Below are 15,782 nucleotides of genomic sequence, written 5' to 3'. Positions count from 1 at the left end.
AGCTTGCTCAATAATACTGACAAGTGGTGTAATTCCAATGCCTCCAACGTAAACCAACATTTCCACACTTGGGTCATTTTCATGATAAGTAAAGCTACCACCTGGTGAAGCTACTCTGATTTTATCACCGACTTTAAGTTGTTCATGAATATGGCTGGAAATCTGTCCACCTTCAAGCTTGCGGACGGAAATTCGATAAGGGTTTTCTGTTGGAAATTCAGAAAGAGAATACTCTCTACTCTTTTCAAACTCCAGCCCTGGAAGTTTCCAACGAATACAGACATACTGACCTCTCTGAGGAGTTGCAATTGCACTTTTATCGGTTGGTGAAAAATAGACTGATTTCACATCGCTTGCTTCATTTTGTATTTTTTCAATGGTGAATTCCTTGAACCCGTTCCAAGGTTGTTTCTGGTAACAAGTATCCTCGGCGTTGATCAACAACCGAGCCAAGTTTCCATAGGCAGTTGCCCATGCTTGAAGAAATTCAGGTGTCGCTAATTCTCCCAACATATTTTCCATGTGTGTTGAGAAGACAATGTTCCAACAATTGGATAGTGTTCTGGTTTGACCTGGAGTCCCACATGGTTTCGTGACAAGTTTGCTGAACAAACCCAGTCAAGGGTTCCAAATTTTCAATATTTTCGGCATATTTCAACAATGCAAATGCAAGAATTTTGGGTTGACGTAACAGTTTTTGATCAGATTCATTGAAAAACGGCTTTACTTCAGGATAACTGGAGAGCATTTTCTGATAAAAGTTCTTGGTGAGTTCCTGACCCAGAGCTTTCAATATTGGAACTGAAGCCTTGACAATGTTAACTTGTTCTGGACTAAGCTGTTGAATGGTGTACACTTGATTTGCAGCCTTTGTCATTATGAAAGTGAGGGAGGTGGTGCGATTATTCTGGGTATTTATGCATCTGGTATATCCGTGGAAACCGTTTGGAAGTCAGCCACATGCGTGTTTGAAAAATATTTGGTGTGGTATGATTTCGGGCAAAGTCGGAATGGATGAGAAATGAGAAAATGAGTATGAGTGAATATTCGCGATGAGTAATGAGTGCGATTCGAGTGGTTGAAAAATAAGACAAGAAACGACGAGAAACTGGGGTAGTTGTGTATAGACGACTCCACATTATCAATTATCTATATAGTTTATCACTCGTGATACTTTATCAATTCTAGTTCATCATTCTTGAATAGTTCACCTACCAAATTACTCGTGCCAAGCTCGTCAAGGTTCGGGTGTATAAGCCCGTTGACTCGGCTGCAAATTCGTAATTATAGAACAAGTGGGGCTGAGAGAACCCTTACAACTCCTTAAGAAGCTTCTACCAAACGTATCGAAAATTCTTGGCCTTTTGCTTATCTGTCAAATTTTTGGCATCCTCTTCAAAATCCAATGATGGTGGTCCGTAGAGCTTGTCTCTCCTAGCATTTTCCATATAGCATCCAGCACCATAAGCCAAAATTGAAAGACAAGCTGCGGAGGTAAAGCCTAAAATAGCATGATAACCAGTAAGGTAATGAGGTGCCTGTTTGGCGAGAAAGAATTGTGGAGCAATGATGTTGGACACACAATAAGACACAAAATTCACCGTATTGACGATAGTCTTTTTTGTATGGCCCGAGGTGTTGGCCATGGACAACGACGTCATACATACGTAAGGACCCCAGTAGAAGTAAAAGAAATAGTAAGCAACGAGCAAACCATGTTTGTTGTGGAGAGTCATCATCAATGCACAGCAAATCAAAGGACATAAGCAGATGGTACCAGCACATATGGTACGGAATTTCTTGGGGAAGTAGAGACCAGGCAAGGCAATGAGCCAACTGCTTAATGTCATAAACACTCCAGTGGGCATTCCAAGCAAGGTAGTTCTGATCGGTGAGTAACCTAAACCTGAGACAATTTGTGCTGCAAATGTCACCAAGGCACCATTGCTGATATTGATGGACAATACAAACACCGCCATGACCCAAGTTTTCCAGTCTGTCAAAGCCTCGATAACCTGATCTTTCTTGAAATTTGTGTTTTTTGTTCCGGTTTTGTTTTCGATGGTTCGGTGTACCGCAATGTACTTCTCTCTTTCATTAAAGTAGCGACAAGTTACTGGACTGTCGGGCAAGAGAATGAACAACACACAAGTGAAGAAAATGGTTATGGCTCCAAACACAAGAAACAAGAGTCTCCAGTTGGCGATGGAGGAGTGGGCATGTCCTACGGCATAAGACAAGATTCCAGTGATAAGCGACGAGAAGCCTGAAAACCAAATGGCAGTACGGAACGGCTGCTCTGATTTTTTATAGAACATGGTAGTTATCACGGTTAATGAGGGAAATAAGAACGACTCGCCCATTCCCAAGAGAAACCGCATTGCACCAAGTCCAGCAAAATTGTTCCCAGCAGCCATACACATCAAGATTGCGTTCCACACAACGAAAGAAGTACATAGTACCTTTGCCACGGGAAGTTTTTGGAGCAAATAGTTGGCGGGAAACTCCATAACCAAATACCCAAAGTAAAAAATCGATCCCAACCATGAATATTGAGACCCCACCAAATGGGCATCTTCTCGCATTCCGTGCACAGCAGCATTAGAAATTATGATCTTATCAGCGGCAGCAAGGGTGATAACAATTGTCATAATCGGCATCAATAACCAGTCGATTTTTCGCAAAACTTTGCGGGCTTCTTCCTGCGAATAGTCGGCATGTTCAGGATGATCCAAGAGGTATTTTGCACCAACGTCAACATCACCATCTTGGGGAAGCAGAAAACTGGACTCCTGCACCTTCAACTCGAGTTTTTCTGTCATTAAATTCAAAAATAAAGTTTAAGTTTAAACGTTAATCCGACTCGGTTATTGGTTCTTATGCTAAGCGGGTTATATTGGCTCTTATATAATAAGCGGCTGTTCTGATCTTCTTATACTGCTTATCTACGAAGATCACTCTTCATGTTACGGGTCGGTTGCAACCAATAAACAAAACGGCAGTTGGGAACGCAGAGGGGATGACGCCGATAGATTATTCCGTGCGACGGGAAACTTTATCGCGCACTGAAAGGCAGGTCGGTGCGCCGAGAGCCTCGCGCTGCGGCGTCGTCTCCTCTCCGCATATGCACCCTCGAGCGCCGCGATATCAAATCGGAAAAACCATCTTTTTATATTTATACCAAAGTCCGCAGGTCAATTTTTACGCCACCACAACATACGCGTGTCTAGTAACGACGGCGGAGCGTGTGAATACTATAGCAATGTCTTCGGTTCTTATCGTTGGTTGTGGCGTAATGGGACTTTCGTCTGCCATTGCTCTAGCAGAAAGAGGTCATAAAGTGGTTGCAATGGACTCATTTCCGGTTCCTTCGCCTTGGTCTGCCGCGTGTGACTTCAACAAGATCATCCGGACCGAATACACTGACAAATTATACACGGAATTGAGCGTCGCTGCTCTTGATGAATGGAGACATAGTCCAGTTTACAACCACACTTTCAAAGAATGTGGACGAATTTTAATCACTCCCGAGAACCACGAGGGTAGAAGGGAGTTTGAGAGACTCAGTATTGCCAATCTCCAGGCGATTGGTGGCGGAAAATATATCGAATATTATAAAGGTGGTGAACAATTGGGTGGAAAATTCAAAGTCTTAAGCCACAATTCTGTCAAAGATTCCACCGAGATAAAATGGAACCCTGAGTCGGGGCTTGCCCACGCCGCGAACGCTTTGAGACTGGCTCACGCCAGAGCCGAGCAATTGGGTGTGACATTTGTATTTGGCGACGCAGGACGAGTGGTTGCTACCTACACCGAAAACGGAACCGTTTATGTAATTTCGGCTGACGGATCGAAAAGAACAGCTGACCAGGTTCTCTTGAGTGCTGGTGCAGCCACGGGCTATCTCGTGACTTGGGACAACACATCTGCTACAGGATTATTTATTACCCACTTCAAGCTAACACCTCAAGAATACGAAAAAATACAAGGACATTCCTGTTGTGTTTGATGGAGAAATGGGATACTTTTTCCCTCCAGATCCAGCTACCTACGTCCTCAAGATTGCATTGCCGGGTTCTGGAACCTCAAACTACGTTAATGATCCATTTGGAGTCTACGATAAGAAATCGCTTCCTCGCTACAAAAATGATAATCCCAACGACACCGTTCCTTTGGATGGATATGACCAGGCAAGACGGCTCCTACGCAAATACGTTCCAGATTTAGCACACCATAAGCTTCGCGACAGCAAAGTGTGTTGGATAGCAGACACCTCTGATTCTCATTTTATCGTCGATGCGGTTCCAAAACTACCCAACTTATTTGTGGCTACCGGCGACAGCGGCCATGCATTCAAGTTTCTTTCCCACCATCGGAGACCTTATAGCTGATAAACTAGAGGGAAAACTTGCGGAAAAGTACCAAAATGCCTGGAAATGGAGAGACAACATTTCTCCGTTTGATCCTACAGATTGCTCATGGAGAGTGGTATCTGAGCCGTTGGACATTTCTCAAGTTAAATGGGCTAAAGAAGACTCTCATGGGACGGTTAAGCTATAGACATCGTAAACATTTTGTAAAATCGAATACTTTATGCTCTTAAGACATTGAGACGAACATAGTAGCACGGAAAAAGTAAACAGAACATAGCGAAGACTCTAAATCAAACTCTAAACTAATTTTGTGGGAAAATACCAAGTATACGAAAAATAGATATCAATTGATGCGGTGCCTCTTCGCTACCCAAAGATCAGCTGTTTTCCCCTCCATTCAATACGAGATATGTTGACGGGATTGCAGCCATTCTCGGCGTTCCCCATTGCCTTGAAAAAATAATTGATAAACGCCGGATTAGCTCCCCATAGTCATGCACGGCGCATCCACCTTCCCCAAGCCAAAAATGAAGACACGCGGCTAGATGCAGGCAAAGCCGGAATTTACTTCGATAAGCTGCACCTCCAGATATAAATGTCATCCACCCCATATAGCATTGCAACAAACTAAAGTTTTCTATCAAAATTTATCATGACACTAGGGGAAGGGATCAAGATTGCAATAGACAGAGGAGGAACATTTACGGATGTTCTTGCGGTTATTCCCGGACAGAGCGAATACGTTTTCAAGTTACTTTCGGTCGATCCTGGAAATTATGACGATGCTAATATCGAAGGAATCCGGCGAGTTTTAGAGTACACGAGTGGAAAGGAGATTCCTCGTGGCGAATTGTTGGATACTAGTGGAGTAGAAAGTATCAGATTAGGAACCACAGTTGCAACCAATGCACTTTTGGAGAGGAAAGGTGTTCGTACTGCGCTTGTTACTACTGAAGGATTCAAGGATCTTTTGTATATTGGGAACCAGGCGCGGCCGGATCTTTTTGACTTGAATATTCGCAAACCTGGAGTCTTGTACGAAAAGGTAATTGAGGTAGAAGAACGGGTAACGCTTCCTGCTTATTCTGAGGATGCCACTGGATATACCGCTGAAGACAAGGTTGATGGAAAGTATTTTGTACGAGGCTCTACTAAAGAAGTGGTGAAAATAATCAAGCCTTTAAATGTTGAAAAAACCAAAAGCCAATTGAAAGCTTTGAAAGAAGAGGGTATAACCTCAGTTGCAATTGTCTTGGTTCATGGATACAACTTTCAGGAACATGAGCTTCAAATTGGCGCGTTGGCAACCGAACTTGGGTTTGAAAACGTTACCATGTCTCACAAAACTTTACCCATGATCAAGGTCGTAAATAGAGGACAGTCGTCCGTGGTGGACGCATACCTCACTCCCATTGTCAAGCAGTATATTGAAAGTCTTCTCAGCGGATTCAAAGAGGGATTTGAAAAACACACTAGAATCGAGTTTATGATGTCCGACGGTGGACTTTGTCATTATACTAAATTTACCGGTTTAAAGTCGCTTCTTTCTGGCCCTGCTGGTGGAGTGGTAGGACAAGCGCTCACATGCTATGATCCCAATGAAGGTACAGATACAATTGGTTTTGATATGGGAGGAACTTCCACGGATGTTTCTAGGTACGCTGGTGCTTATGACCATGTTTTTGAGACGACTACAGCCGGCTTAAAAATTGCTGCTCCTCAGTTGGACATAAACACTGTGGCTGCTGGCGGTGGATCTATTTTGTCTTACAAAAACGGGTTGTATCAGGTTGGCCCTGACAGCGCATCTGCTCATCCTGGTCCAGTATGCTATCGTAAAAATGGACAAAACTTGACGGTGACAGACGCAAATTTGATGTGTGGAAGAATTCTTCCTGAATACTTTCCAAAAATTTTTGGTCCCAATGAAAATGAACCACTTGATGGTACCGCCGTGGTGGAAAAGTTTCAGCAATTGGCGGATATAATTAATGCTGAGCATCCCGATAGCAAACCCAAATCGGCTCATGAAGTAGCCCTTGGGTTCCTCAATGTTGCAAATGTTGCCATGGCAAAGCCTATAAGACAATTGACAGAAAACAAAGGTTTTGACGTTACGAAACACAACTTGGCATCTTTTGGAGGTGCCGGTGGGCCAACATGCAACATCGTTAGCCAAGGTTTTGAAGATCAAAAGAGTAATAATTCACAAATACTCATCGATCCTTTCTGCCTATGGAATTGCTTTGGCGGATGTGGTTCATGAAGAGTTGGAACCGGCTTCGGTAAAGTATACGGAAGAATCAGTATCATCGCTTTTGCAAAAGTGTGAGGTGTTGAAGGAAAAAGTGGCTCTCGAACTTGAAGATCAAGGAGTTACAGCATCGGATTTCCAAGTCTACTTCAATATGGGTTATAAGGGTTCAGATTCAAAACTCATGATTGCAGAAGACAAATCCAAGAATTTCTTACAGAACTTTTACGAGACTCATCAGAGAGAATTTTCATTCAACGACAAGCATAGAGACGTCATTGTGTCGGATATCAGAGTCAGAGGGTCCGGTAATGCTGGAAAGATCACCGAGAGATCAGCTTATAAAGATTTGGCCAAAATCAGTCCCAAAGTTGTTGCACCAGGAATCGAAAAACTGAAGTCAAGCGTTTATTTTGAGGGAGGATTTCAAGAAGCAAACGTTTATCTCTTAAATGACTTGGATAGTGGAACAGTTATTCCTGGTCCCGCATTAGTGATAGACTCCACTCAAACAATTTTGGTCGAGCCAAATTCCCATTTAACGGTTCTTCCTAGGCATGTCATTATTGATCTTGACGAGTCCCAGTCGTCACAAGAAAAAGATGCGGACCTCAAAATCGATCCAGTACAGTTGTCAGTCTTTGCTCACCCGGTTTATGTCTATTGCTGAGTCCATGTGTACCACGTTACAGAAGATATCTGTGAGTGCCAATATCAAGGAGAGAATGGACTTTAGCTGTGCTTTATTTGACGAAGTTGGTAATCTAGTAGCCAATGCTCCTGCTGTGCCAGTTCATCTAAGTTCGATGTCTTTTGCTGTGAAATATCAGATAAATCATTGGGGTGATGATATCAAAGAAGGTGATATTTGGGCCACCAATCATCCCAAGGCGATGGGAACACACTTGCCTGATATCACTGTGATATCACCAGTTTTCGTGGACGGAAAGATTCGGTTCTATGTTGCTTCGAGAGCACATCATGCTGAAATAGGAGGCACTGTTGCGGGATCTATGGACTCGTCAGCGACAGATCTCAAGGACGAAGGTGCCCAGTTCATCGCCTGGAAGCTTGTGAACAACGGAGTTTTCGATTATGACGGAGTTGAAAAAGTACTTTGTGGATGAGCTTAAGAAAAGTTCCAGGATCGTCTCCTTCGAGAAAAGTTGAAGACAATATTGCCGATCTTAAGGCTGAAATTGCAGCCAACCAGCGTGGAATCAATATGTTAACGGATGTTTTCACGGAATACGATACGGACTATGTTTTGTTCTACATGAAAGGGTATCAAAACCACATCTGAAGCCGCAGTCAGAAAGTTCCTCAAAAAGTTGGCACAAGAAAATAAGCATCGACTTCCATTGCAGGCTGTTGATTTCATGGATGATGGAGCCAAAATCCAACTTACCATCGATATCAATGAAGAGGATGGTTCGGCGGTGTTTGATTTCGAAGGTACCGCAGACGAAACTTTCAACTGTTTCAATGCCCCTCGAGCAGTTACTTATGCCTGTATCACCTACTGCTTAAGATGCCATATTACCGAAGGTGACTTGCCCATGAACGAAGGAGTGCTAGCTCCAATAGAGGTACGCATTCCCGAAGGCACAGTATTGAACCCCAGTGTCACCGCTGCTGTTTCTGGAGGAAATGGTATTACTTCTCAAAAAATTACCGACACAATTTTAAAAGCTTTTGGTACTGTTGCTGCATCTTATGGGTGTATGAATTGCTTGTGTTTTGGCCAAGGAGGTCTTGATAAAAAAACAGGAGAAATGGTTGCTGGGTTTGGGTTCTGTGAGACAATCGGCGGAGGTTCAGGTGCTGGAAATGGGTTCAATGGTTTCAGTGGAACCCAATGCCATATGACGAATACGCTTATGACAGACCCTGAAGTTCTTGAGCTGCGGTATCCTGTTCTTTTGAAGCAATTTTCAATTCGAAAAAATAGTGGGGGTGCTGGAAAATGGCATGGAGGTGATGGTTTGGTCAGAGAATTGGAATTCACTTCGCCGTGCCATGCTTCAATATTAACCCAGAGAAGAGTAGTTCCACCATATGGAATGGCAGGAGGAGGCGAAGGTGCTAGAGGAGAGAACAAGTTGGGACGAGTTGACGGGAATGGGAAAATTCACTGGAAACATGTGGGTCCTACGGCAGAAATAGAGTTGAATGTGGGAGACATTATCAAGATTTTGACACCCGGCGGAGGCGGATATGGACGTGCTGGCGAGCATAGCGAGCCAGGAAGCGAACAAAACGGAGGAAATTTGAGAGTGGGAAGTTTGAGAGCAGGAGGCAGTTTGGGACTCATGAGAGAAGCCATGAACAGTTCGCAGTAAAATAAAATAGGAATGTACTAGAGATTTGGAAACCACAGTAGGAGTTGAACCTAAATTAGCATGAAATTAAAGCAACCAATTTAACCTTTTGTGTCTGCCTCAATTAACTTTCTTCCTGTGCTTTCGCAGCAACGCCGCAATTCGCAACTTCTCGATCAAGCATTAAAGTGTGCGCGAATCGGACGATAAGAACTGAAGCTCACGGCTGAAACAACCAAATGCCAGTACCAAAAACAGGTGCAACCAAACCGAGGCAAAAACCCAGAGACAACCGTAAAACCCGGGTCATTGTCCGTAATAGAACTGGGTGTCTGGCATGCAAGAGAAGACGTAAAAAATGCGATGAACAAAAACCAATTTGCGGCGCTTGCATCAAGTTGAAGCTTCCATGCAGCTTTGACATTATGTTACATTGGCACCCTTCTAATCAACAATGCCAACCTGTTCCAGTAAAGTTGAGTGTTCCTGGTGCCCCGGGCTACCTTTTAAATTGCAATTATGATGACATGAATTTATACCATGTTTTGACCAATCGTGAAATGGTGAGTGATGAAGAAAGAGTAGCCCGACTAAAGGGTATAAGGCAAATTGAGTCTGTTTTGGATGCTCCTTCACCTATTCCAGAGGATCAGGAAGACGATGGAGTTGAAAGTGAATTGTTCACATACTACGTAGGTGTTGTTTCTCGACGGAAAGCATTTGGAGATTCCCATTTTAACGAGTTCAAATTTTTGGTGGTTCCTAATAGTATAGTGTCTCCTGCGCTATACCAGTCTGTCATAGCACTAGCTGCCCATGATATGAAGTCAAGAAAACCCGATAAAGCTGCGTATTACTTGCGACTTCGTGGAAAATATAAGCACGAAGCAATCAATTTGTTATACAAAATTTTGGACGACGAACCTGATTTCATATCGAGCCAATCGTCCAGTGGACTCGACGAGGTGGTGATCACCATTCTTATGCTTTGCTCCTTGGAAATCAGCGACCAGGGAAACAAAAATTGGATCAGCCATCTCCGAGAAGGTGGACTCATTTTTGGATCGCTACTGAGTGAAAAAGTCATGCTGTCCGAACTTTTATTATTTGCATACCGTTACTTTAGTTTGCGGTACATTCTTCTATTAACCACTCTCAACAGAAGGGAATTGGACCTCTTTATGGAAAGCTCTCCCTGGCCGTTATACGAGCTGTATTACCAAAGTGACTCTGTCGACTACATTCTTGGTTGCTCACCAAAGTTGCTTTTCCTTGTCTACGAAACAATTCTTCTCCGTCACGATTTACCCTCGAGTCTGAAGAGTGAAGTAGCGACAAGATACAGCAATCTTTTGACGAAATTAACGACACTCAAACAAACCCTCGATACAGACGACAAGGATTTCGAACAATTATATCTCTGCTCCCAAGCATATTTCACAGCTACAAAACTATTTTTCAGCGAGAGCTTTGACCGTATAGTATCGACCTACTATCCCATGTTCAAACTCCCTACGATTCCTGAAACACATAATCTTCAACTCGAACTTTTGGCAATTTTGGAAAATTTGACCGCAAGAGCCCATACACTCACTTTATTTCCAACATGGTGCTTGTTCATCTCGGCCATGTTTCTACCTCAAGAAAAACACAGGCTTCTGATTCTCAATATATTTAAGGATTTGGAAATACGCTGGCCGTTGGGTTCACCTACCACCATTAAAACTGCCATAGAACTCATATGGAAAATGAACGATTTGAGCCAGGTGAAAAACGACTGGACGGAGATACTAAGCGTGTGCAACTACATGCTTGCGTTGACATAGAAGAGCTAAAGACCAAAATCAAAGGGCAAGAACTAGCAAAGAAGCTGAAGGAGACTACCAAACACTAATGAAGACACAACCCCGCAAAGACACCAAAGGACATCAGCTCCTGTTATACCTGTGTACTGCTGGCTTGTACATAACCTAATATAGCTTAACGTAATATTGCAATCGTTAGTATTGCATAATTGATATGACTCAATGCGAATTTAAGTTTCTAAAATCAAATGCTCTTTACATACTAAAATGCTCCTTACGATGAATTCTGGAGTGCCTTTTATATATAGCATTTTCTTTGTAAGATGTTGTCTCTGCTATGTTCTAGATCTTGATATGTTCAATACCTGGGCGAATAGTGTATGTACTTCGATGTCACCGTTTTGGAACCAAGTTATTATCGGCATTTTGGAAAATGAACTTGTGGTTTCAGCTTCAGGAAACAAGTCTTCATCCGAATATAGAGGCATGAACAATGGTGGTGTACCAGTATTTGCCGGATATCAATTTTGTGAGGAAACTGAAAATGTTGCTAATTTGGAAATGACGATAATAACCACTTGTGACAAAATTGCAAACTTGACACAACAAGAGTTTGATTACTTTGGTTTGTCTCAGGCACAAATGCAAGTACCGGGACCTAGACGGACACAACAACGGGAAATTTCATTGGAAGAAGAAAGAGCGGAAATCGCCGAAGCTGCAAGGTTGCAAAATTTACGAGATCCCGGCTTTATATTAGATCGGCAAACGAGGAGTAATTGAATCATGCACGGTCGATCTGCAACCTAATTCGGCGAAAGTTCTGTTGGATTTGGACTTGAAAAATTGAGCGTCAATTGAGAAAGTTAATTGAGAGTCAAGTTGAGAAAGTCAATTGATAAAGTCACGGCGTACTACAAGGTTCATGGTTATCCTGATCGTTCTAGTTCTCTGCTAGTTTGGTCTGTGCTAGTGATTTTGCAGCAGCAAGTTGAAAGACTTAGTCGGTTGATCGGCTGCTAACATTTTCCCAATGCGGAAATGGGACCCGTTGATAATACTGATAAGCGATGCCAAGAAAAAGGTACTGATAAACAGTTCTTTCGTGCAAATATATCAACGCTGACAATGCTACAGTGCAATTGAGTCGAAAATGTCTTCTTTGGAAGAACAAACTTCCACGTTTGTTGCGGCCGACATGGTCTACATCTTATTCTGTTCATTTGGAGTATTTCTTATCACTCCAGCAATTGGTCTATTTTACAGTGGAGTTCTCAAGAGAAAGAATGTGGTCCAGGTGTTGTTTCAAACATATATGACTACAAGTAATGTGGTAATTATGTGGTATCTTATCGGCTACTCTCTTGGAAATTCTCCAACTTCCACCTCTAAACTTATTGGAAATTTGGATAATGCTGCTCTTCATGACGAGCAAGCCAAACCATTATTGGAAGGCGGGAACCTTCCTTCGACCATCAATTTTTGTTTTAATGTGTTTTTCCCTGTTGCAACCGTACAGATTTTCGTTGGAGCAATTGGTGAAAGAGGCCGGTTTTTACCATCCCAAGTTGTAGCGTCGATCTGGACAATTGTCGTATATTGTCCCTTGGCGTTCTGGGTATGGGGAGCAAACGGATGGCTTTTGAATTTAGGAGCGTTGGATTTTGCTGGTGGAGGTCCTGTTCATATTGCATCTGGAGTCGCTTCTTTTTGCTATTCTTGGTTCATTGGTCCTCGCGGAAAACCAGGTAAACGGACAGGCACTGTAACACCTTATAGAGGACATTCTTCTACCACCACTTTCATTGGAGTTACTTTGATTTGGGCAGCTTGGTTCTGTTTCAATTCCGGTACACTTTTGTCGGTGAATGCCAGAACCGGCTATATTTTCCTCAACACCATTCTTGCTTCGAGTTTTGCCTCGGTAGCTTATGTGGCTACAGACAAGGTACTCACTGGAAAGTACTCGATGGAGGCTGCTTGTGAAGGAGTTATCGTGGGTCTTGTTAATATTACTCCTTCATGTGGTTTCTACTGGCCATGGGCAGCAGCGGTTACTTCAATTATCAATGCTGTGATTTGTAGATTGTTAGTTCCAGTCAACAACATCACAGGAGTTGACGATTATAGCAAATCAGGCATTATTCATGGCGTGGGAGGAATTATTGGAGCAACTTTGACTGGAATCTTTGCATCGAAAACTGTCGCTAGCTACGATGGAGTTACCGAAATTGATGGAGGATGGATAAATGGAAATTTTGTCCAATTGGGCTACCAGATTGCTTCGTGGGTTAGCATTGTGTTGTGGACGGCTGTGTTCAGTTTGATAATCTTTTTTATCGTTGACAAAATTCCCGGCTTGCAGTTGCGGGCATCTGCTGAAGCTGAGGAAATGGGCATGGATCTTTATGAAATGGCAGAAACCGTTGATGAGTTTGGAAACAACTACAATGAGCTTTTTACCACCTACGCTAGTAGGTTGAGAGAAATTGCCAACCAAATAGACGCTGGGATGATCGAGGTAATTGACGCAGACCGTACAAGCTCAATTGAGTCTCAGCGAGTAGAGTATCAAAAAAAGGTTTGAAAAAGAAGGATGATGTGGTATTGAATTCAATTCTATTTTGTTCCTAATTTCCGTAGTACCTGACAGACTCCACATCTTCCTCTCTAATACCCTGGACACCAACAACCTTTTCATCTCCAGGAAAAATGTCAAATCCGTTATCCTCCAAGAACAAGTCGTTCTTGAGAACCACCTCGACTCCCTTGACAGGCTTATTAGCAGAGAGAACAATTTTGTTTTCCTCAACTCTGAATGAAATCTCTCTGTCATTAAACTTGAGATACTTGAGTGGCTGTGGCCAGTCGGCAGCGCTTCCAATAACAGAGCCGTCTTCAGATACAAATCTGCTGTAGACCACAACTGGAAAATCGTATTTGAGAAAGTGACGAGAAACAAGCTCCGTTGTCTGGTTCTGTTTCAACACAATTGCCCTATCGTCCAACGAATCCACCTTTTCGCCGGATGTAACGTTATAGATATCAACCTTCAATATTGCTGGGATATCAACGACACTGGAATTGACTCCCCAAATATCAACGTAAAGATCAGCTTTGCTGTAGTCATGTGGTGGTCCAGCTTCGGATACAGCTTTGGCTTGTTCTGGAGTATGTTTCTCTTCAGTTCTGTACATTCCAACTCCCACGGTCCGACTTTCTCTCTTGACCGAGTAAAAAGCTAGTTTGGGACGACGGTAATAATCAACGAGAGCCCACGAAGCTACCGGCCAGCAGTCGTTGATTTGCCAGACTATGGCACCTCCCGAGTATCTCTGACCCTCGCCTTTCCATTGTCTTCTCCAGCATCTGTAGGCATACCCAAGACACTCCAGTTGCATCAATTGGGTAGCGTAAATCCACGCGGGGTGCGTCGGCAATAATCGGTGAGTATACATCAGTAATAGACGACTCTAGCGTTACTTGTAGTAATTTTCAGCACGCCCCAACATATAATCTCGGCCCTTCAGCAACCTCACCAAAAAGCTAGGAACTTGCCATCCATAAAAAAGTCCAACTCCGCCTTTTTCTGAGATGGGTATTACGGTGGTTTGCTTGGGCTTTTGATATGGTTTTAATTGGTTTTTGTTTTTGTCTGAGAGCGTATTGACAAAAGTTGCAAAAGTTGGAATCTGATAGTGCAACAAATCGAACAAGCTTCTTGCTCCAATAGCCAAAACATCTCCCAAACCAATAACTTCGTTGTGGTCTTTGAGACGAAAATACTGATCTGTCTTTAAATATTCCTTCTCGTCAACATATTTTTGTTCCAAAAAGTCGGTATTTGGTTTACAAATGGCGGTGTTGATAACAAGATCTACCTCCATAGAAGTACCGTTCTCAAGATGGACTCTTGTTCTGCTAGACAAAGTCTCACACCAGGTATACTTGACATCATTAATCACACTTATGTTTAGTTCTCTCATCAAAACTTCTGCTTTCTTTGAAGCGTTTTCTCCCATTAAAGTTAATGGTCCAGTTTTTCCAGTTATAACAGTAATGTCTTTTGTTTGCCCATAGTAGTATCCCAATTCTCCTGCAACCTCTGCACCGGTAGGTCCACCTCCAAGAATAACTATTGATTTAGCCTGCTGTATTTCTTGGTTCATCTTCTTGATTTCTTCAACCACTCGTTTACCTTCGAGTTCATTTTGAAGACAATTGGTTTCCATACTGACACCGCTCGCTATGACCAAATAATCGTAGTTGACTGTTCTGGTTTCATTCTGGGTGGTATAATGTACTGTCTTTTCTTCCAAGTCAGCCTTAACAACTCTTCCTTCAAGCAATTCAATTTTTGAGGAGAACCTATTTAAAAGATCCGATAACGAGAATAAGGCTTTTTCAACTTTTTCAGGCTCAACAAGAATCCTAGGTGCTGCAATGTTAAAGTAAGCATAAGTGTTTGGAGAAATTAAAGTGACACGAACATCATCCTTTAACTTTGTACAGATTGTCTTGGCACCCCATACACCAGCATACGAGCCACCAATTATCACAATATGTTTTTTCTTAGCCTCCATAATATTTAGAACATAGCTGATCTATTTTATATTTGCAGCCTTTAACTGAAGGCGCGTGGATGTCCGATCTCGGACTACGTTTCGGAAATAATTAAGATCCGAAGCGAAGATCGATCCGAAGCCATTTTATCTGTAAAGGTTAAAAAGGCTTCGATAGCTCGTAATTGATGAATTAAATTGGATAGTTGTGGATTGTTTTAGTTTTAAACATGAATATCTCGCCTCAAGCATGAAGGTATATAACCAAAAGCGCCATAGGCCATGAGAATCATTTTTGAAAAGCATTTAGCCTATTAAAGTGTTTCGTGACTTGAGTAATACTCGTCAAGTGTCAATGCACTTGGAAGTGCATCAAGTATGTTCGTTTGCAGCCGCGCCGCACATTCTGCAGGTCGCATTAACGGTTGCAAAATGTCGCCCGCCTAAATAAGGCAATTGGCCGACTA

General features: G+C 42.6%; 12 protein-coding genes across 12 annotated transcripts, besides 2 other annotated features; 8 read left to right on the top strand and 4 right to left on the bottom strand. All coding sequences in view use genetic code 12, as the record gives it.

Moving 5' to 3' along the window:
- PGUG_05687 (uncharacterized protein) lies at positions 1-522 on the bottom strand (the record flags this gene model as incomplete). The annotated part of the gene is made up of 1 exon (XM_001481874.1): positions 1-522. A coding segment is annotated over one exon (522 nt), but the record flags the coding sequence as incomplete, so codon positions are not given.
- Positions 523-1,334: 812 nt separating this feature from the next.
- Positions 1,335-2,822, bottom strand: PGUG_05686 (uncharacterized protein; the record flags this gene model as incomplete). The annotated part of the gene is made up of 1 exon (XM_001481873.1): positions 1,335-2,822. The coding sequence occupies one exon, from the start codon at positions 2,820-2,822 to the stop codon at positions 1,335-1,337; it is 1,488 nt and encodes a 495-aa protein (XP_001481923.2).
- Positions 2,823-3,019: 197 nt separating this feature from the next.
- On the top strand, positions 3,020-4,009 carry PGUG_05685 (NAD(P)/FAD-dependent oxidoreductase; the record flags this gene model as incomplete). The annotated part of the gene is made up of 1 exon (XM_001481872.1): positions 3,020-4,009. One exon carries the CDS (start codon positions 3,020-3,022, stop codon positions 4,007-4,009), a length of 990 nt encoding a protein of 329 aa, XP_001481922.2.
- A 1,016-nt stretch (positions 4,010-5,025) lies between these two features.
- On the top strand, positions 5,026-6,639 carry PGUG_05684 (uncharacterized protein; the record flags this gene model as incomplete). The annotated part of the gene is made up of 1 exon (XM_001481871.1): positions 5,026-6,639. The coding sequence occupies one exon, from the start codon at positions 5,026-5,028 to the stop codon at positions 6,637-6,639; it is 1,614 nt and encodes a 537-aa protein (XP_001481921.1).
- Position 6,015, bottom strand: a sequence uncertainty (Possible assembly error: High quality discrepancy detected during assembly).
- Position 6,378, bottom strand: a sequence uncertainty (Possible assembly error: High quality discrepancy detected during assembly).
- A 142-nt stretch (positions 6,640-6,781) lies between the features above and the next one.
- PGUG_05683 (uncharacterized protein) lies at positions 6,782-7,297 on the top strand (the record flags this gene model as incomplete). The annotated part of the gene is made up of 1 exon (XM_001481870.1): positions 6,782-7,297. One exon carries the CDS (start codon positions 6,782-6,784, stop codon positions 7,295-7,297), a length of 516 nt encoding a protein of 171 aa, XP_001481920.2.
- On the top strand, positions 7,185-7,754 carry PGUG_05682 (uncharacterized protein; the record flags this gene model as incomplete). Its single annotated transcript, XM_001481869.1, has 1 exon — positions 7,185-7,754. The coding sequence occupies one exon, from the start codon at positions 7,185-7,187 to the stop codon at positions 7,752-7,754; it is 570 nt and encodes a 189-aa protein (XP_001481919.1).
- Positions 7,755-8,006: 252 nt separating this feature from the next.
- Positions 8,007-8,969, top strand: PGUG_05681 (uncharacterized protein; the record flags this gene model as incomplete). Its single annotated transcript, XM_001481868.1, has 1 exon — positions 8,007-8,969. One exon carries the CDS (start codon positions 8,007-8,009, stop codon positions 8,967-8,969), a length of 963 nt encoding a protein of 320 aa, XP_001481918.2.
- A 218-nt stretch (positions 8,970-9,187) lies between these two features.
- Positions 9,188-10,774, top strand: PGUG_05680 (Zn(II)2Cys6 transcription factor; the record flags this gene model as incomplete). The annotated part of the gene is made up of 1 exon (XM_001481867.1): positions 9,188-10,774. One exon carries the CDS (start codon positions 9,188-9,190, stop codon positions 10,772-10,774), a length of 1,587 nt encoding a protein of 528 aa, XP_001481917.2.
- A 246-nt stretch (positions 10,775-11,020) lies between these two features.
- On the top strand, positions 11,021-11,536 carry PGUG_05679 (uncharacterized protein; the record flags this gene model as incomplete). Its single annotated transcript, XM_001481866.1, has 1 exon — positions 11,021-11,536. One exon carries the CDS (start codon positions 11,021-11,023, stop codon positions 11,534-11,536), a length of 516 nt encoding a protein of 171 aa, XP_001481916.1.
- A 370-nt stretch (positions 11,537-11,906) lies between these two features.
- PGUG_05678 (uncharacterized protein) lies at positions 11,907-13,340 on the top strand (the record flags this gene model as incomplete). Its single annotated transcript, XM_001481865.1, has 1 exon — positions 11,907-13,340. The coding sequence occupies one exon, from the start codon at positions 11,907-11,909 to the stop codon at positions 13,338-13,340; it is 1,434 nt and encodes a 477-aa protein (XP_001481915.1).
- Positions 13,341-13,383: 43 nt separating this feature from the next.
- On the bottom strand, positions 13,384-14,211 carry PGUG_05677 (uncharacterized protein; the record flags this gene model as incomplete). The annotated part of the gene is made up of 1 exon (XM_001481864.1): positions 13,384-14,211. The coding sequence occupies one exon, from the start codon at positions 14,209-14,211 to the stop codon at positions 13,384-13,386; it is 828 nt and encodes a 275-aa protein (XP_001481914.2).
- Positions 14,212-14,232: 21 nt separating this feature from the next.
- On the bottom strand, positions 14,233-15,336 carry PGUG_05676 (NAD(P)/FAD-dependent oxidoreductase; the record flags this gene model as incomplete). Its single annotated transcript, XM_001481863.1, has 1 exon — positions 14,233-15,336. One exon carries the CDS (start codon positions 15,334-15,336, stop codon positions 14,233-14,235), a length of 1,104 nt encoding a protein of 367 aa, XP_001481913.2.
- Positions 15,337-15,782: the final 446 nt, after the last annotated feature.

The sequence above is a fragment of the Meyerozyma guilliermondii genome, genomic scaffold, assembly GCF_000149425.1.
Source record: "Meyerozyma guilliermondii ATCC 6260 scaffold_8 genomic scaffold, whole genome shotgun sequence".
In the NCBI taxonomy this organism is placed as follows: Eukaryota; Fungi; Ascomycota; class Pichiomycetes; order Serinales; family Debaryomycetaceae; genus Meyerozyma; species Meyerozyma guilliermondii.
The sequence above is the reverse complement of the archived record's forward strand: the minus strand, read 5'-3'. Positions and strand labels throughout refer to the sequence as shown.